The 20,482-nt window shown below is 46.1% G+C and overlaps 1 protein-coding gene across 1 annotated transcript in view; it reads left to right on the forward strand.

The window, feature by feature from the left end:
• Positions 1 to 2,609: 2,609 nt before the first annotated feature.
• Positions 2,610 to 20,482, forward strand: part of LOC104326238 (vasoactive intestinal polypeptide receptor) — a 116,154-nt gene continuing 98,281 nt past the window's right edge. Inside the window, exon 1 of the mRNA XM_075419874.1 lies at positions 2,610 to 2,873. Coding sequence (XP_075275989.1) covers positions 2,817 to 2,873 — 57 coding nt within the window. The 5' untranslated portion in view covers positions 2,610 to 2,816. The remainder of the gene's footprint in view (positions 2,874 to 20,482) is intronic.

The following is a 20,482-nucleotide window of genomic DNA, read 5'->3' on the forward strand; positions in this document are numbered from 1 at the left end:
CCTCATGCCACTCCGTAACACCACAGTGCACCAATCTTTAATCTTTCTGGTTCCCTTTCCTTGTCCCAGAGAGGATTAAGAACGGGTACAGAAGAGGGCAAAAAGGATGCTAACGGTACAGCACAGGCTCCAGGCCGGAGGGCATAGGGCTTTTCAGCCTGAAAAATAGGGACTGATACAAAACCTTAAGCCATGTGGAGAAGGGAATGAAAGTTCACTGGCAGTGTAAGATTTGGGGGCATGGGATTTAATCAGCAGACAGTGGATTCAAATCAAACACAAGGGCTGCTTCCAGCACCGTGAAGTTCACAGGATGCCTACAGAACATCAGACTAGCTGGACCTCCACCCAGGGCAGTCCGCAGGGCAAAAGGCACTTTTCCACAGTGGCTGAGACTTTTCCTGTAAAGTCACGGTCAGGAGACACAAAACCTTCAGATTCACTCTGTGCAAAGAAACTAAAAACCAACATCTGTCAATACCTTTGCCTCTCGCCCCCAGGGAAGTCTTTCTTTAACGACTTACTTGAAAGCATTCAGGCTGCATGAATAAACGAAATAAGCAAATATAAAGTGGCTATTATGAGCAGTGACCAGCTAATCGGCCATTCCCCTGTTATTTTACAATCCGAACTGAGCTTAATATAGCTTTGTTGCGTGTTCAAATCGTTGTACAACTCATTGATGTAATTAACATCTTGTCCTTCTTTTTTCCACTGGCAATTATAAGCCACCATCAGGCCTATGATGAGAAACAAGAGGCAGGACTGGAATTTTTCATATCAAACGCAAAAGGAAAAAGAAAAAATATCTTTCAGATACCAACAAAAGCACAGGACTTTCCAGAAAAAATATAAAGGGGGAAGAGATACTGAACTGTTTTTTGTCACCTTTTGCATGTTGTCTTTAAAAAGTGAATGATTTTAGAGACTGGTACATCTTTAGGGTTTTAACCCACTAAGGCCTTTCTCTAAAAATAGCAGATTTCCTAGTAGTATAAGTTGAATAGCCTGGAATTAGGGAGCTGTCTCCAGGGCCTCCCAAATACAGGGATTATGTTTTCTCTTCTTGTCAGGTGGTTTAAAAGACAACAAATCTGTCCATCTGTTTGAACTTGAAAATCTACCAGGACTGAGGAGAAAAGAACAGCAAGGACAATATTTTTCTTATTGTTCTCTTTATTTATGGGGCTTGTTTGGTTTTTCATGCTAAAGCAAGCCTGTACCTGTGGTTTCTCTTGAGTTGAAAAGAATTGTATTTAATACAAAATGAAATGCTCCACGTCATGCTAGAGAGGGGAGGGATTTCCACATTTGCATCAGAAATATGGGTCAGCTTGGTCTTGAACTCTTTTTCCAAAATGAGGAATCCAGAGGTGTTTTATCACTGACCTGCACCTTGGAATTTTTCTCTGTATTTTCTTAGAAGAAGGACAGAAAGAGGACATACAGATTCGCTGAATCAGGCTGGGATTTACAAACTTTGGTCCACCTAACCCCTTCCAACCAAGTAGCTATTTCATAGGAAGCCAAATTCCCCAATCAACCATTCCACTCCCTTCCCAGCAGTGTCGGGTCTCTTTCCCAGCACAACTCAACCCACTCAAAGAGCTCATGGGAATGTTTGGGCCATCTCCTCTGCCTCCAACTACTGACAAAGCCATTTCCCATCACCCGCCTCAGCGTCTCTCAGGGTTGAACCCAACAGAGAGCCACAGGCTCTGCAAAGAGGAGAGATGCTTTTGCTGTGCCTCTGCAAGCTTCGCACTCTGGAGCTGGAGGAATCCCATAGTGACTGCATCGGCTGGTGGTTGAAAATGGAAAATGAAGCTTTGCTTATTTCCTCAGGCTTGGTTTCTCCCCAGCCCATTGCAACACTTTAAAAGATAAAATAAAAAAAAAAAAAAAAAAGGAAAAAAAAAAAGGTGAAAAGGTGAGTTATTAATGAAGTAAAATGAAAAGGAAAGAAAAGAAAGAAGGAAAATAAAAAAGGTGAAGGGGAAGCAGAAAGGGAGGGAAAGGGTGAAAAGGAGTAATAAGTGGCAAAAGGGTAAAAAGGGGTGAAAATGCGGAAAAACAAAGAAATGGGGATAAAAGAAAAAAGGGGGGGGAAGGGCTAGAAGGGGAAAGGAGGAAAGAAAGATGGGAAAATGGAAATAAAGAAGAAAGGGAAGAGGAATGAAAAGGGGAAACAGTGCAAGGGAAAAACGGAAAACGGGAAAGAAAGGGGGAAGAGAGGAAAGAGAGGAAGGAGAGGAAAAGGATAAGAAGGAAACAAGGGAAAGAATGGGAAAAAAAGGAAGGAAAAAAGAAAAGGGGAAAACCGGGGGGGGGGGGGGGAGGGAAAAAGGAGAGAAAGGAAGGGGAAAGAAGGAAAAACGGGAGAAAAAGAAAGGAGAAAAAAGGAGGAAGATGCAAAAGACGGGAAAATGAATAAAGGGGGAAAGGGGCAGAAGGCGGGGGGGAGGGAGAGAAGAGGGGTGGCAAGAGAGAGAAGGAAGCGGGGCCGGAGCGGGACCGAGGGGACAGCCCGGGCAGCGCAGCCTCCCCGCGGCACCTGGGGCGGGCGGGGGCGGGAGGGAGGCGGGGCGGCCCCGCCCCGCGCAGGGAGGCGGCCGGGGGCGGCGGAGCGGAGCGGTGCGGTGCGGTGCGGTGCGGTGCGGAGCAGCGTAGCGTGCAGCTGGCTCGTAGCTGTCGCCTCCCTCCTCACCTCCCTCCCTGGATGCTCTCAGCCCGGCTCCGGCCCCGGAGCCCCGCGCTGCCCTCCGAGGCCGCTCCGGCGTGAGGTTGCGGTGCGGTGTGTCCCCGGCTCCGGCAGCATGGGGTACGCGGTCCTGGGAGTCGCGGTGCCGCTGCTCGGCTGCCTCCTCTCCGCGGTGAGTGCTCCCGGCGGGACCCTGCGGGGCTGAGCCCCGCGGCCGCGGTGCCGGCTCTGCCCGGGTGCCCGCTCCTTACGCGCGGGGTTCGTCGGGTGAGCCTGGGGCAAACTTTGGGCAACTTTGAAAGTGCGTTGGGTAGAGGCAGGTGTATCTCTGCCGGCTTTGCTTCCCCCCCCTCAATAATCTAGAAAACAGCAATCGCTTAATTTTCTGCTTGTTCAAGGTACGCTTCCTCTTCAGGAGAGGATTTCTTCAGCTGGAGAGGTTTTAGAGTGATTTCAGAACCGGCTCTTGGTTTTGCTGTCGTTCGGGTTTGCAGCCTGGCTTTCGGATTGGTTTCTGTTCGGGAGCTTGATGGTTCCGTGCTAAGCTCCCCCCCCCAAAAAAAAAAAAAAACAAACAACTGGGGATAACGGGATGAAATTTCCCAGAGGGGGATTCAGCTGCAGGGCGGGGGGCTCTGGGGTGGGACCTTCCCCCCCGGTGGAAGAACCGCTGGTGAGAAGTTCAACGAAGTGCTGCTCTCTGACACCAAACCCTCACGTGGATGCGCTGTTGGAGGACAGGGCAGAAGCTGGGAGCAAAGGATGCGTTTGCTGGCTGCTGTGTCCCTTCTGCTTAGAATTTCCACGCTTGCAGGTCCCTGACTGGGGCAGTGCGGTTTCCTCCCCCACCGCAGATGGCTCATAGCTCAGCACACAGTTAGCAAACGGGATTCTTTCTCCTGGCGATGTGTCCTTGTGTGCACACACACACGTGCATGCAAAAGCCAACTCTCTGTGCAAACAGTGCAGACACGGGCTTCTGCACATTTCACTGAAGCTTTGTTCTTGTGGCTTGTTGCCTTGCACCGTGTGATTTCTGTTGAGGCATCATTCATTTTTATTCAGTGGGCTGGGTGCTGGCTGTGGCTGAGTTTTCCTTTTACTTCTAATCTGCTCCCACACTTGTTTTCTCTCTTTGAAATGTGAGGTTACTTCACCAGCATCCTGTTGGGTTGGGTGAGGTTGCCCACAGGAACTAGCGTGAGCCATCGGTACTTGGTTACAAGTCGCTTCTGTTTGCTCTGCTTCGTGATGGTGATTCCCTCGAAGCTGCTTGGATCCCCAGCAAGCAGAGTCAGACCAGCCAAGCCGAGCCTCAGAGAGTGGAAGGTAACCCAGATTTGACACTGCATCACTCATTTCTCCACTCTTCCCCCCTTGTCCCTGAAGAAAGGAAATAAAAGGATTTACGTAAAGCATTTTGGCTGTCACCGTGAGCCACCCAGATTTCTGCATTGTCGAAGACTTTCTTTGAGGAAGAACAGGCTGGGAAAATGGATTAAAGCATTTAAAAAATGACTGGCCATTAGTTCCTGGAATTCTACAGACTTTGCTTTAGGGAAAATCCAAAATAGCTCAAGTCCAGGGCTGGAACTGGGGAAATGAGAAGGGGGCAGCGCTCCCGTCAGCTGCTGGAGCTCCTCCAGTTCCCGCTTCCACTGAAGCACACGGGAAAAATCCCATTTCTTTAAACACTATTGGTATGAAGATGTCCTCTGGGGCCAGATCCTGCAGAGGGTTAGGTCACATAGTCTGCTGAAGTTCAACATGCAAGTGGTGGCAGTCTCGGGCCCTGATGCTGATGCTCCGGGGTTGATCGTTGCCATCAATAAGCACAAAGCCCTAAAGCTTTGGGACAATGGCAGGACATAGCCTAGGTGCAATCCTGTACTTATTCCTTTTCAACCCTCTTATTATCTTGATGTTTCGTACTTTATCTAGCTTCCTTGTGCTAGGTTTAGTGGAAACAACGGTTTCTTTCTCATTCTGAGTTCCTTTCTCATTCTGTCGTGGTGTTAATGTTCCTGAGACCTGGCTGATACTGGTGGGTTAGAGATTCACATGCTCTGCATCAGAGCTGATCTGCAAGGTGACTAATACTGGAGTGCCTCAATGCTAGCGAAAATCCCTGTTGTTTTTGTTTCTCAGGCTCTTTTTTAAAGCAAAAGTAGCTCTGCAGTTGTAACAACCTGGCTCTGGGACCTACTATGGCTCAGCAGAGTTTTTTTTTCTTATAATTTGTTGTGATAATGTTTATTGGTATGTCCTTGGAAAAACTCTGAAACAGAGAACGATAGGCTGATCGAGAAGTTCAGTGCTGTAAAACTGTTGCAGCCATGTGGTTTCTAATTGCTGTTATAAACTTTCACCTCGGCCTCTCGTGATCTACAAATGTGGAAAAAAGGGAAATCAGGCAAATCTCATTTGCTGTAGCTCATCAGACCATGCTCACCAGAGACTTGCCTCCTGCAATGCTCAGCTTATCTTGAAGTGCGAAAGTTGGTGGGGAGGCGGCATGGTGTAAATCCAGAACAATCCCTATTAGGTTCTAGTGGGTTGGTTTACATTTTCAGGGCTGTAACTAAAATAATCTGGCCCAGGGAGATGTATATTAGAATACCTTTTTTTTTTTTCATTGTGTATCTAGTAAATGGGATGTGGATAATTCGAGCAGTTGGTGGGTTCCACATGTCTTCAGACTGCAAGCTCGTTGAATTAGCCAGGTCTGTCCAGCTGGTGTAATTTGTGCTTTTCTTCAGAGTTTTATTCTGCTCCAGCCATGAAGTAGGCACACAATGGAAAGGCATAAAAAATTCAGATCTGATCCTTTAGCAGTCTGAGTGTAAAAAATCAGTGAAATTTAAGCTCACAGCACAACTGCTTCATCTGTATTTGCGTCTCTGTCATCCTGTCATTGTCTGCGAACCTGAGAAGTGAGTTAAATACACTTAAACCCAAGTAGTCAATGTTTCTGGTGAGGAGACAAGGTGCTCTCTGGCATCCTCTAGCCTATTTCCTGCATCCAGCACAAAGGTCCTTTAGCAATGACAACACATGTTTAGCAAAGGCCTTGCCACAAAACCTCGATGTGTTACCGGGTATATGACTTCTTAAATTCGTATGTGTATAAATGCATGACTGACTTTATTTATAGCCATCTAGGAGAACCAGTTGCCCAACCCCATATCTGGGTAGCTTGGAAAGTCTCACTGCCTCTCTATAACACTGAAAGTTTTCAGACTACATATTTTCAGGAGTGCATGTATTTTAGAAACTTATTTAGGGCACAACAAGGCAGAAGAGCAAAACAGGCAAAAACAACAGTATCTGAGAAAAAAAACCCCTATGTAGAACATTAAAAGCTGTTTCCAGCAGTGTGTTACTCCAGCCCACCAGCATGTCAGCAGGGGGGATTCACACCACAATTATCACACCCTCCCTGCAGCCCAGAGGTCTGTCTCTAGCAGGAAAACCATGGAGAACCAGTCGGGAGGGGAATCGTGATGGATCGTAGAAAGAGAAGAGTCCACCAGGGTGTTTTTTAAAAAAAGGGATAGTTGCCAAATATTCAGCATCAGGAGGCAGATGGGACCATGGACAGAGAAAGCTGCCGGGCTGGTGAATTTGGGTGCATATCTTGATGTCGTTTCCTTTTCCCCCCTTTTTACAGTGCTTTAGAAAGCTCTCATTCAAAGTCCTTCCCGTTGTAGTATCAGCAGTGGTGTGACAGCCAGAGGGCTGCACCAGATAAAAATGCTAAGTAGGGTGTGCTGCGTTTCGTGCTAAGCCCATCCAGTGCTGACTTGTGAGGCCGCTGTTACATTTTGTTCTTGTTTCCGTTGTTTTTTGTGTTTATTTTGTTCTTGTTTTTGTAGTGGCGTGACTTTGCTGAATGGTATTTGTCTCTTCTCGCTCCAGTATCCAAGGAGGGGTCACAGTGGTTGGTGGATGCAAAGTAGGGAGGTGTTCTGCACACTTGGCAAGTGGGCAACTGGGGTATGAGTAAGTGATGGGACCGGTGTCATGAAAGAGGTGTTTCAGCTCTCCTGAGGCACTGATTGCAAGGCTGCCTTGGACATTGTAAGCATAGAGAGTTTGTATGATTTTTCAGGGGGAAAAAAAGAAAAAGGACAGCTTTTTTCCTTTACCAGATGGTGTCCATCAGAAACAACTGGGAAGACTGGTATCTTGTGGAAATCAATCTTCCATTTGCCACATCATATGCTGACTTAGTCTAGTAGGACTGGGAAGTTACCTGGTATTTCGGCTAACTTCCAGATACAAATCTCTGTTAGAGATGGAGAAGAGAGGGAAGAGGGACAGGAAGAATATCTCCCTGTTCAGCATCAAGTGTCCCATTTATTGGCAGTCTGAGGTAGGGTAGCAGACACTGCATAGATCAGTGAGACCCAAGAACGAGATGATGCTTTTTGAGTCAGACCTGAGCACACTCAGAGGAGATTTGTCGCACTCTGCGTGGCATCTGTGGCTCAAATTCAGGAAAGGAGTCAAATTATCTGTGCGAAATAAAAACTGATACTGAAGTTCTGGTGAGGAGAAGGGCTTAGCTTGGTTTTATGAACACAGTAGGTCACATCCTGCCCTCAGACCAAGTCAGCAAATGTGTGGCAGTGACATTTCTCTGCTGCGAATGGGATCGCTGCTGCGCCACTCTGGCGCAGTGGAAATGGACATGTGGTTTTCCAATGCCTGGGACAGGTTGGTGATTAAATATAGCTTCATTCTCTGGTCTTATCAACTTTCTCTCCTCCATATTGGAAACATGAGGAAAGTCCTTCATAAGAACCAAAATCTAGGAAAAACATCCAAGAAAACTCCTCAGTTGTGGGCTAAAAATATAGACAAAATGGGTCAGAGATGCCTGGAGACCCCAGAGCAGGAGGGGATGGAGTTCTGGCCCAGTAGTTGGGATGCAGAGCAGGGGTGGACACACAGACAGGCAGGTCAGAAGCTCCTGCTCCTTCCGTGAGACTTGCCAACCCTGCCTGTGCCATGGCACTGGTTTTTCCTCCTGCCCCACGCAGCTGGGCAGAGTTTTCCTCAGTGAGTGCTGAGCACTTGCCGTTTCACTCCTCCCTCCCTTCCATGCTCCCAGATGTTTTCCAGAAGTCACGAGGTCTCACAGCTTCATTTAGGCGGGATCCAAGCCAAGAGGGGAGATGTCATTGCCTCTGAAAATGAGATCCCAGGGGATTTCAGTAGAAGAAAAATGAGACCCTTCGTTTCGAGGTACGAGAGGAGCAGCGAAGAGATGCCAGCCACCAGACTGGCCTCCATCCAGAGCTAACACAGCTAATGCCATAGCAGAGAGGTCTTGTGCGTGGTGGAGGAAGGCTGTTCACCAGCTGAGTTTTCTTGTCAGCAGTTCCCTTTTGGAGCAACCTGAGGCTTGCTTGGCTTCATGCCTGACCACCAGGAATTTCTCTGGCATAATTCATCTCTCTGGACATGAGCTTCACCTTTCACATTACAGATCCATGACATAGGGAGAATTCATGCATTAGTGCTCGGCAAAAGCCTTGGGGGAGGTGTGAGAAGAAGATGGGCTCCCTGAAGCCACCGCATGCTGGATGCTCCTTGCATTGTTATGCAGCCCTTTTATTTGTTGAACGGAGAAATATCAGACTTCTTCAGCACCGGGTTTTTAGAAAAACCTAAAGGCTTCTGGAGATGTAAAAATAGTGCAAAGTTTCTTTCTGATAAGGATGTTGTTAATAAAGTACCAAGATATTCTGTCCTGAAACTTCAGCTTTATTAGAAGCGTCTACTGGCTATTAGCTTTGCTACAAATCACTTTTAAACTGCTTAGCCTCATGCATAAATCCTAATGAGGGAAGAGCTATAATAGCAAGAGCACTTATGTTTAATAATTGCCAATTTGCACAAATATAAATAGCCTATGTGAACAGGGCTTGACCTGCTGGAAGCGATCAGGTAAGGTTAAGAGGCAGAAGCAGGTGCGATACTTCCTTGCGGTTACGGCTCCTGCCTCCAATACTCTTCCCCCCACTTATCCATTAGTCGTGCAGATGCAAGGCAAATGTAGTGCCCTGAAGTCAGTGCAGCCCTGATATGAAGTTAGCGTAGGTGACATCAGAACTCAGTCCAGTAATTTTTAGATGGTTGGTTTATAAAGTGAATTTAAGGCATTTTTGTGTGCGGGGATATGCATTGTGGGTTGCCTAAGGCTTCAAAACGCACATTAGTGCTGCTTTACTGGTGGTTTATTGTGCCAGATTTTATCTACAGCATTAACTTTTATATATATAGTATTTGTAGGACTGAAGGACCTATTTTAGCTTCTGATCTGTACATGAATTTTTAGACACCCTGATCTGCTTTACATTAACAAAGGCGCTTTACCAGCCATCTGAAACAGTGGTTGTTAACAGCCTAAAACTCCTCCATTAGTCACCTTAGGTAGATTTCTCACCCCCAGGGTAGTCACTAACCATCCATTTCACTGGTTGCACTGCTGGGAGATGGAGACTTGCACTTCTGTCATTTGCATTTGAACTCAAGCGTTACAACTGAAGTGGGATTATTTTCTAATTCAGAACCAAATTGAGAATATTTTCTGATGCATTTCACTAGTGGGCTGGACAACAGACTTGATGATGCTGTTTTGATAAACTCTTCTGGTTGTCATGCCTTGGCTTCTTTAATTTGTATCAATTTATAGCTGAGAAGAAACCAAAGGAACTGAATATGGAGACCCCAACTCTGTTTGCTGCGCCACCGTCCCCATGACCCCCTTCTTGCATTTTGTCCTACTCCTTACAGTCAGACGTGAAGCTGAGTATGAGCTCTACATTTTTTCAGTCTTCATCCTTGCTAAATTGTATCTCATCAAGAGGGAAGGGGAAAAAAAATCTATTTAAATATAATTCTTGTCTGGAGGGGAAAACATCAATACTTAGTGTCTTCTTTGTAAAGCTGAAATCTACTGGGTGTGTTTTAAAAAGACATTTCTTTGGGGCTCCAAACCTGATTCTGTGTTTAACAGATGTTTCAATTAATACCTGGTGACCTGTAACATCACAACCAACATCTGAGCAGTGAGTGTCTCCAGGGCCCTTATAAATGTCATAGTCTATCACAGCTAATCAGTCTGTGAGCTTCCTTGCAGGTGACCTCGGGGTGGGATTCACCCTGCAGATTAGGACACCTATGTTTCAGCAGTTCTGTGTTTCACGTTCAGGTCGGCTGCTCGCTCTTGGGCACCTCGGTCCATTTGAGATGGAGGAAAATATCCCTTTGTCCCACGTTATTCCTTTCTGGAGGGCAAAGACCCCGTAGATGCTGTTATGTGCCAGCCCCACGTGGATGCCATGAACACAGAAAATAAAGTTATTTATCTCAGATGGCACCACAAACCGCCATGATGCACCTTTTTGAACCCTCGTTGACATTACAGTGTCAGTTCAGTCCCCTGAGGTAGACACCTACCTTTAGAGATGTTCAGCTGCCAGCTGAATCACTCCCCAGGTTTCTCTTGTGTTGTGTAAGAATGAAAAAAAGAAGAAAATCTGCTCATGCTGAGCTTTTCCCTGCAGCCTGCTTTTTTCATTACTGAAAAGCAGCTTTCATTTCATCTTTCCTAAGTGACCAGACTGCTGCAGCTCAAACTTTAAGGAATACATCCCTTTGCAAGACAAAAGGAAGCAAAATGAAATACACTGAATATGATGCTCCCTCCCAAAAAATCTGTAACAACTCCATACAGTTGCACCAAAATTAAAAGCTGCTTCAACACTGACACTCAGCATTTTTATGTACTCAACTTGGAAACAGCCAGAATCCAGATCCTGCTGGAGATTAAACGTCTTCCACCTTTATTTTGCTGTAGCCAAATTCAACTCAGATTTGAAGTGAATGTGGGGATTGTTTTTTGCAGGCTCTTTCCCATTACAGACCCCTAGCCATTTAGCAGGGGAGGAGTGAACCAACCCCTTTAGAAAGTTCATCTCATTCATGGCTTTGTGGGACATATGTATAGTTTTAGGGGTTTTTTTTGTTTGTTTGTTTTTTAATTAAAGTCACCTTTCACAGCCCGCAAGAGTTTGCTAAGCAGAGATAAAACCCCACTGCCCTGGCAGATGTGCCTCTTGCAGAGGGAGGGACTGAACAAGATTTTCCCCGGGACCGTTCAGTCCTCGTCCAAACCACTCAGCCGTGGGGCTGCAGCAGCGCTAGCTGATCTGGTCACCAGTGTCCTGCTGCTAAAGTCACTTCATCCTCCTTGCCATCAGTGACTGCGCTCCTGAGCTGTGCCCAGTGTTTCTTGGCTACTTCTTCTCCTGTAAAGTGGGGCTTGTCATTTGGGATGATTCAGCAAGGAATGCAGAATCACACAATCACAGAATCACAGAATGGTAGGGGTTGGAAGGGACCTCTGGGGGTCACCCAGTCCAACCCTCCTGCCGAAGCAGGGTCACCTACAGCAGGCTGCACAGGATCTTGTCCCGGCGGGTCTTGAATATCTCCAGAGAAGGAGACTCCCCAGCCCCTCTGGGCAGCCTGTTCCAGTGCTCCGTCACCCTCAGAGGGAAGAAATTCTTCCTCATGTTCAGATGGAACTTCCTGTGCTTCAGTTTGTGCCCACTGCCCCTTGTCCTGTCACTGGGCACCACTGAAAAGAGCTTGTCCCCATCCTCCTGACACCCACCCTTCAGATATTTGTAAGTATATATTAGGTCCCCTCAGCCTTTTCTTCTCCAGGCTGAACAAGCCCAGCTCCCTCAGCCTCTCCTCATAGGAGAGATGTTCCAGTCCCCTCATCATCCTTGTAGCCCTCCACTGGATAAATACAGAGGGATGTGGCTGTTTTCTTCCACATTCTGAGTCCTGCCACACGCTGGGACTGAGTGATGGAAGCCCTCCACCAGCCTGGCGCTGGCTGGGCACCCCTTTGGGGCTGCCTCCCTGGGGAGGTCGCAGGGGTTCACTGTTGTCCCAGGGTCATTTCAAAGCAAGATGCGAGGGCGAAAGAGCCAACGCTGAAACAAGCCACTTGTTTCCTGCAACATCTGCATCCCTTTATTTGGTTATTTTTCATTTTCACCCTGGCTCTTAGGCATAATTAGGCTTTTCCAGCTTTTTTCACAATGGAACCGGGTTTTCTTCTTGCTTGACATGCTCAAAGGCAGAGAAAAATGCTGCTGCTGAGACAGTTCCCAGCTTCACAGGGCACCGAAAGGAGGCCAAACACCAAGTGAAGGATTACTGACGTGTTCAAGTGTTGACTGCTAGGCTGCTTGCATTTTGGGGGGGAGAATGATGTTAAGCACGGCTGCAGAGCCATGTGGATCTCAGCTATGCCACACACTTAATTCCAGTGCTGCAACGATGCTTCTTCAACAATTTTCCCACCCCTTCTCTTTTGCTTTGCTTGTTAACTCCTGCTGTACATTTTCCTTTTTGCAAAATTTCTCTGTGCAAAGCTTTTTTTTCTGCCTTCTGGAGCCGGTGCTTTGCAGTTGGTGCCTGGGCTGCGTTTACGGGCACAGGAATTCTTGCTCTTTCATCCCCTACACACCATTTCTTTCGCAGCACCATTTTTGGCAAAGTTAAACTTTGTTCCTCCTTGCCCCGCTCTCTCCACCCTCCCCTGGGAAGTCAGATGCGTTTCAGCAAACAGATTTTCAAGGGCTTATCTTTAGGCTGTTTGTGTACAATGCAGATGAGTCAAGGTTTGTCAAGAGAAATAGCAGCTTATATTGGAACAACTGAAATATATAGATTTTATATATATATATATTTATAAATATAAAATACAAATAAATACTCAGGCATAGCAATACTTCCTGAGCTCTGCAAGAGAAACAAAGCTAAGTAGCAGTTGCTCTGGGTTTAGCTAGAAGATGTTTATCAGTGGGACAGCACGAAAGGAAGGTGTGTTGGTTGGAGAGGGTAGCTTATTGCAAAACCATCCTTACTACCCTTCTGCATTATGGATCTACAACACATCTCCGCAAGCTAAGCCCACAAATTAATATTCAAAGTTCTGCCGGGCATTAAAAACCTCAAACTCAGAGGAGACATTGATTTTTATGACATGCCACAGTTTTCTTCATGTCTCATCATGTTCCAGTTTCTTGCTGTCACAGCGGTGATAATTCTCATCCACCCCCGAAGTCCCACAAGGGCTGATGATCCTATCACCTCCTCCCTGGCTAAGTGATTCGTTTGCTCTGCAGGTGCTAATTAGTCTTTTTTTTCTGTAATTAACTAACTTGACTAAACTCAGAAGAGTTATTTCAGACCTGTGTGTGTCCTGAAGTTTCCTGAGTGTGTTTCAAAGTTAAAAAGCTTCGAAAGCTTTTTTTTCCTCTGGCTGTACTAGTCACTCTAATAAAAAAAATATTATGTCCCATATATCAGCAGCCAATCATGGCTGTAATAGCAGTTAATAAAACTGTAGTGTGAGATGTTACTTTTAGAGATCCATTCATCTTGGTACCTAGTTCTTTTGGAGACGCTAGGCTGAATGTCTGTCAGGGGCTGAAGCTGTGCTGGAAAATTGTGATCTACACTATAATTAAATTTACACACTGTGAGGAAGATTCATAATGTTGGCATACGTATTTGTGCCTTCCAACTTGACTGTTGTTTTTATTTCGATCTTACTAGCTTGGGGATATAAGGCGGGAACAACCTTTCTGTCTCCTTCAGGGCTCCTATGGTATTCATACGGTTCTTTACCTTCCGCTTCTTAAAGTTCAGTTTTGCTGTGCTCCTTTGACTGGGAAGCTCTTCCCAGAGCCAGACAGCTCTGGTGGTTAAACTGTGTTAGCCAAGCCCTGATGGTTCTGTATATGGAAAGGAAATTAAAAATTAGAGCTTGCTGCCTTGGGTCTACTTGACCTGAGTCTTAGAAATGTCTTAAGGGACCAATAAGCATCTGGAAGTATTTTTAAACCTAACTATAAAGCTGAATCTTTAGTTGTCTGTTCAAATTTTTTTTTGCTACAGATTGTTGTTACAGGGAGATAAAACAAAGCCAGGGTTTATTGAAGGGGCATCTTCCAGAAATGCTAAATTCAGCTGTGGAAGAGTAGCAAAGTAAAGAGCTGAGTAAAGGCTGTTACTTCCTAAAGGAAAGACACCTAATGTGCTTGACAGCACTGTATTTACTCTTTGGAAAAAGAGATGCAGAAGGGGTAAGAGCCCAAGTGGCCATTTCAGCTGTGATGGAGGCCTCGGGGACTGGCCAGGACCTGTGATCCCAGCAATGCATTTGCCTGGGGATGTGGCGAGGGCTGGGGTGGGGGACAGGAGGAGGTTATAGTGCCATATGGAAGGACAGGTGGGAGCAGCAGGCAAGAGAAACATGAGGGCAGTAGTCGTGTTCCAGCTGCAAAGAGGCTGGGAACCTCAGCCTGTAGGTAGATCAGTTGTGGAACAATCCCACATCTGAGCTGAATCTCTTGTGCAGATTGACCACTGGGTCGGCTGATCCTACTTGGATCACTGATGTCTAGAAGGATCCCAGAACTAGGGGCGGTTGTCTCTGCTGTGCTGCCTTTTCCTAGCAGGTTTTTTCTCTGCATATTGCTCTAATGGTGTATTTCTCCTCCTGTTCCTTTCTGCTGCAGATCTGACAGGATTTGTTGTTGCACAACTGAAATCATCATCACAATAAAACAGCAACTGTGTCTTTGACTCAGGCTTGCTTTCTTCCCCACTGTAGGACTGCTAAAAAGTCACGTCTCTGTTTCAAGAAGGGGTATTAAAATGCTTGGCAGGTTGGTGCCCCTCTACTTTGTAATTATTTCTTCTCTGCCAGTTCACCACTCAAGCTTCCTGGGCTGTCAGCTCTGGAAACAAGTATTAAATATATATTGCAGCCCTGGGAGGAGAGCCCAACCAGTCGGAGTACAATGCACCTAAAAATAAAAGCTTATTTCCCTTGCAGAGTAGCCTGGGGAGACATACAGCAAGAAAGCGTCCACTGGAGTAACCATGAGTAGAAGGAAATGAACCAATAAATTCAGCTGCAGAGGGAGAGGGGCAACGGTTCAGGCCCAGGATGAAGCTGAGTTCTTAGTTCAGTTCCAGGCTCTGTACATGAACTTTCTGCTAGCGGTGGTCTGGTGGCTGAATGCTTAAAATCCAATCAGGAAATGAGAAAAATATGCTTCCTTTACTTACCCTTCACTTATTTCTTTTCACCGTTGTCTGTGTACGTTCTAAAGATTTCGTGGTTAGCATTTGGCTAAGTTAGCCTTGCAAACTGATGTCAGGGGGATAATGTGGTTACCCCCTACATGTACGCTTGTGATAACATCAAGGAATCACAGAATCACAGAATGTTCGGGGTTGGAAGGGACCTCTGTCGGTCACCTAGTCCAACCCCCCTGCCAAAGCAGGGTCACCTAGAATGGAAGCATCTTCTAAAGTCAAGGGCTCGTGCTAGTGCAGCAGTGTGCGTGTGCTCGATGGGATTGCATTTGGCTGGGTGTGGGAAGGTTTGTAGTGGTGCGGGGAGTGAGATGTGAGAACCGTCTGCCAAGAGTAGCACTGAGAGCCAGAAAGCCAACTTCTTTTGTGGTGGAGGTTGGCCCGTTTCTGAAAGGGAAGTGCTGTCTGTCACAGGGCGTGCCTCTGAAGGAGCCTTCCTATATGATGCGTATGTTATTCATCTGCTAAGGAGGGAGACCAGTTGGTGTGATGCTGTTCACAATGCAATGCTGGCTTTCCTGCTTAAGGAAAGACTTAGCAAGGCAAAACCACCTTTAACAGGAGCGAGGTGTTACCACAGTATGGACCTACCTCTCAGTGCAGTGATGGGAGGCTGGCTGGGCTTTAAGACTAGTGAGAGCAGGAGATGGAAACAGGTGATCTTGGAAAGCTATTGGTTTACTGAGAGGTGGGAAGGATCTCTCCTGGGTTTCATATTGTCCCCCCAGTATTGCAGCTTTGCCAGTTCTCCAGCACTAAGGTCCCACTGATGATGCCTCTCTTGAGAATCTTCCCCTTGGTCTCTTTTTTTTGAAGGTATGTGTGAGTGCGTTTGGGTACACGGTGGAACATGTTCCTACGGCAGGAAACACAAAGCCTGTGCTCTGCATGTGACAGGGGTCACTGCTCTCTCCCACCTTTGCCCCTTGTTTGGAGGGATCCATCCACAGTGCCAGCCAACAGTGTCATCATTCAGGCTGACACAGAGACCATGGCCATGAAGGGAAAAAACTGTTTTGTTAGGGAGCAGAGACAGGGAAAGGTTTTCATCAGGACGACCCTGGCCATATGCTCAGTGTTCAGCCAGGGGTTGGGTTGACAGTCCCAGCAAGGTGTTTCATAGAGCAGATATGGTGTGTTTCTTGTAAATCTTTCGTTTCAGATGGGAGAGAGAGGAGGATTAATATTTCTGATTGCTCTCATATGAGCAATAGAGAGTCTCTCCCAGATCCTTCACACCGTACTAAAATAACAACAGCAAGTTTAAAAATGGTTCTTCTCTCCAGAAAAGATGCAGTCAGCCATCGCCAACTGTACATGCACAGGGAGATCAGCTGCTTACAAGGGGTGAGAAATTGGAGGAGAGGGAGAGAAAATTAAAAGCGATATTGTGCAGCGACAGTGAGATCTACGGTGGGGAAACCATTATACTTGTGCACAGCTCACTTAATTCGTGGCTGCAGCTGACCTGGGAGTGTGGGGTGCATGATTACAAAGGAGATTTAATTAATCTTAAGGCCATTATATGAAGAACCTTGACTGATCACATTAGACCTTGCTGACTGTTTGTCTTCCAGAAGTATTTTGCTTAACAAAAACCCTAACTTTTTACTAAAGGAACATTTTCAGGAAGGTGGGGTTTTTTCCTTGTAAATTTGCAGAGGGTGAGTGAGATGTTTATCCTTGGGGATTCTAGTTCTTGAATGATGAGGGAGAAAAAATAAAGTAGATTTTCCCTTTTTTCTTCCCATCAAGGCACTGGAAAAGTTAACAAGTTCTATGTTATTTTTCTTGACAGAAAGTGAATAAAGAAATTATATGGATTGTTTTTAAACTTTCTTTTTCAGGCCAGAAAATGGCCAGAATGTGCCACATCTTTAAATTATGGCACAGCCATTTCTGGGAAGGAGGAAAATACCACTTCCCTGATTTGCGTGTCAGAAGACTGACACTCTCAGGAGGGATAATGACGTATATTTTAGATCATAGATCAGATATTGTTAAGGGAAGAGTTTCAGTTTTGAAAGCTGTTTGGTCACAACTGTTAGTTTGAAGCATATTCAGTCGTCGAGTCTGGGGATTTCTAACTCACTTTGACAGCAGCACATTTAACTGGGACAGAAAAATTCCAGGCCTGGAGATAGAATATTTGACTAAGTCTAGAGTTTAAAAGTCCTTAAGAATCTAAGAAGATCTTGACCAATGACATCAGGGTTTTGGTGTCTCCTGTGGAGTATATCAGTGGGTTACCTCCAAGTTATGTTTTCCTGCAAAAGGGTGGCATTTAAACCGTGTGACTGAAAGCAGCACATCTGGGTATCAGGAGGGAAAGGGCAGGAGGAGCTGCAAGGGTAAAACTGCATTTTCTTTATGATGTGGGAGACACTTAGAAATCAGCCTGTGTGTTTGGGGGTTTGTTCGGGAGATGGTTGTTTACAAGAAGCTCATCATGACCCGGCAGTGTGTGCTGGCAGCCCAGAAGGCCAGCTGTACCCTGGGCTTCATACCCAGCAGCGTGGGCAGCAGGGAGAGGGAGAGGATTCTGCCCCCCTGCCTCACTCTGGTGAGAACCCCCCGGGAGTCCTGCGTCCAGCTCTGGAGCCCTCAGCACAGAACAGACATGGAGCTGTTGGAGCGGGGCCAGAGGAGGCCACAGAAATGATCTGAGGGCTGGAACCCCTCTGCTATGAGGAAAGGCTAAGAGAGATGGGGCTGTTCAGCCTGGAGAAGAGAAGGCTGCAGGGAGACCTTATTGTAGCCTTCCATTATCTGAAGGGTCCTGCAAGAAAGCTGGAGAAAGACCTTTGACAAGGTCATGGAGTGATAGGAAAAGGGGTAATGGTTTCAGACTGTAAGAGGGGAGATTTAGATTAGATATAAGAAAGAGATTCTTTACGCTGAGGATGGTATGGCACTGGAACAGGTTGCCCAGAGAAGCAGTGGATGCCCCTTCCGTGAAAGTGTTCAAGGCCAGGCTGGACGGGGCTTTGAGCAATGTTGTCTAGTGGAAGGGGTCCCTGCCCACGGCAGTGGGGTTGGAACTAGATGATCTTTAAGGTCTCTTCCAACACATACTGCTCTATGATGCTGTTCTATGATTTCATGGTTATTTCAGCCCCTGCAGTCCAGCACCTTGTGGTTGCAATGGTCTTACTGGACCTAAAAATAGAGTAACTTTCCCAGTTGAAGTAACATCTGATCTCCTATCTGTCTGTGAGGAAAATGCTGCTGAGTTCCTGTAACAGTGCTGTTCTGATGGAAAGTCCCGCAGGATCATTGCAAACAGCACGGGTTCAAGACCTCAGTTCTAGCATCTGCCTCAGCATCCCTTTCCCTAGCAGGAGCTGGCACTGAAAACAGAAAGATAAAAGCATACAGGCACTCAGTCACATATTCGTTCGGCCCTAGGAATTTAACTAATAGTTGTGCTTGGGAAAATCCTACCCAGCCGTTACCGTCCTCAGCCAGAATAAATCAGCTTAGCTTCACTGACGTTAACATTGCTGTGCTGTGCCGTCTGAGGATCTGACTGTGAGATTAATGCTCATGAAAATTGTTACGGGAGCAACCCTGAAAGGCTGAAACCCAAAGGTAGCACAGGCAACAGCAGTCCTCCCCGTGGCCCAGAGGCTGTGGCGCAGGAGATGTTCACCTCGAGGTGGGTGGGTGGCACAGCTTGTGTGACCTGCCCTTGCCCATATCATGACCTGTGAATTTTGTTGTCACCCTATGGAGAGGCAAAATAAGGGGACTCTGGCAATAAGCCTGGATGACAGTGCTTGGGGAAAAAAAGAGGTCCTTAACCGATGGAGTGGGACGGTGGAGTATATCTGCTAGGAATGGGTCAGGTATATGGTTTCAGCCTTTGGTCTGAGGGTGCTTTTGAGACAGTGGGAAACCTTTCAGTTCTCTATGAAGATAAATAACTGCACAGCCAAGGAGTTGAAATTAAATGTATAGAGATTCTTTGCTTCCGTAGGGAATTTCCAGGAGTCAGCAAACTAAAACAAGTGTGAACTCCAGCAGGTTCATCCAGAAAGAGTGCTTTTGTATATACCTTTTTATAGAGACTCTGTAAGTCCTATATGACTTTTTCTTGTCTATAGACGGGGTGATGAGAGCTCATGTGGGACGGTCTTCGAAGGGTTACACATAGTTTAGCCAAGTGAGTTTGCTGTGCAGCCTGGCTGGAGAAAGGGGAACAGGATGCCAGAGGTTTCCACATTTCTGTTGTAATCAGTTAAGCGTTCTCACTCTGATAAGCAAAGTATGATTTTAATTAAAAAACCATTCCAGCTGGATTTAATTATTATGCCATTGAAGATGCAAATTACTGTGATTTCAAAGAGCAAAAAGATATGAGGGTCTTCTCGTTCCAAAGAGTTTTAATCCACAGCAGCTTGGATCCTAGGTCAAGGGTAATTTCCCTACTCCTCAGAAGTGTTGCGGCTTTTTTTCTCACATCTCCTCGGCAGAAGGACCAGTAAGATATTCCTGCTTTGTCTCCGTGTATTAAGGAGTTAATTATGCCATCCCAGGGGTTTTCTGTACTTGGGGAGCCAACTTTGACCTTCGTTGCCTTTTAAACAATGGCTTTTCAGAGAAGCGCTGTACATTTTGATGTACTCTGATGCTGAGGGAAGCACTTCCTTATATTTTCTATCCCTTTCTTGTACTGTATTTAATTTGGTGGAGCAAGGCCTGGAGCTGGTGCTGGGCTAAATCTAGGGGACATCTAGCTATGTTTATGGAAAAAGCATGTACATTTAGAAGAAATTAAAGACACTCATCTGTTCACTTCCTGTGTTTGGTCTTATCTAGTCACACTGTTTAGATGTGGCATGAGATGCTGCTGTCAAATAACTCTAGTAACAGCTGTCTGACAGCAACTTTTACCACCAAGGATATGTGACACATATCTTTCCCTAAGGCTGAAGTACAAAAAAAAATCAGCTGGACCAGAAATACAGCAATATGATAAACATCATCCAGAACTCTCAAATGTCTTGCAGATTTATTTTTTTAAGTGCTTTTTATTTCATTTATTCACCCACAAGAGTATTTCCAGTCCATATAATCACAGTTATAGTCTGGAGGGTCGCTGTGAATAAACGGGACAAGATCATTGAGTTTCATTTCCCTAAAGCACGGTGAAAGGCTCAGCCTCAGATATGTAGCTGGACAGGTGTGCTGGGAGCATGCGGCAGTGGATGGGTCCTTGCCCAGGTTGGGAAGGCTGTGGGCGAAGAGCACTTCCTCCTCGCCTGCCGTCTTGTGGGCATGCAAAGCCCATCAGTTGCAAGTGACAGTAAATGCAGCTATGATTATTGAAAGACTAGGCTTTGTATTAGAATATATGCCTTATAATAAGGTACTAATATTCGATTTTAGGCTTTTTTGCTTTTTCTCTTTCCTCACTCTCCGCCACTGCCACTGCTGTGTCTTATGTGTGATTCCCTTGATCCCAAGCGTGGGAATTTAGGAACGAAATGAAGAGACAAAGCTGCATTTCCACACTTAGCGAAGCCGTTTTCTCTCAGAAATAGTCATAGCTCAATGAATCTACGAGGGATGCAC

This window comes from Opisthocomus hoazin, chromosome 4 (assembly GCF_030867145.1).
Source record: "Opisthocomus hoazin isolate bOpiHoa1 chromosome 4, bOpiHoa1.hap1, whole genome shotgun sequence".
Taxonomy (NCBI): Eukaryota; Metazoa; Chordata; class Aves; order Opisthocomiformes; family Opisthocomidae; genus Opisthocomus; species Opisthocomus hoazin.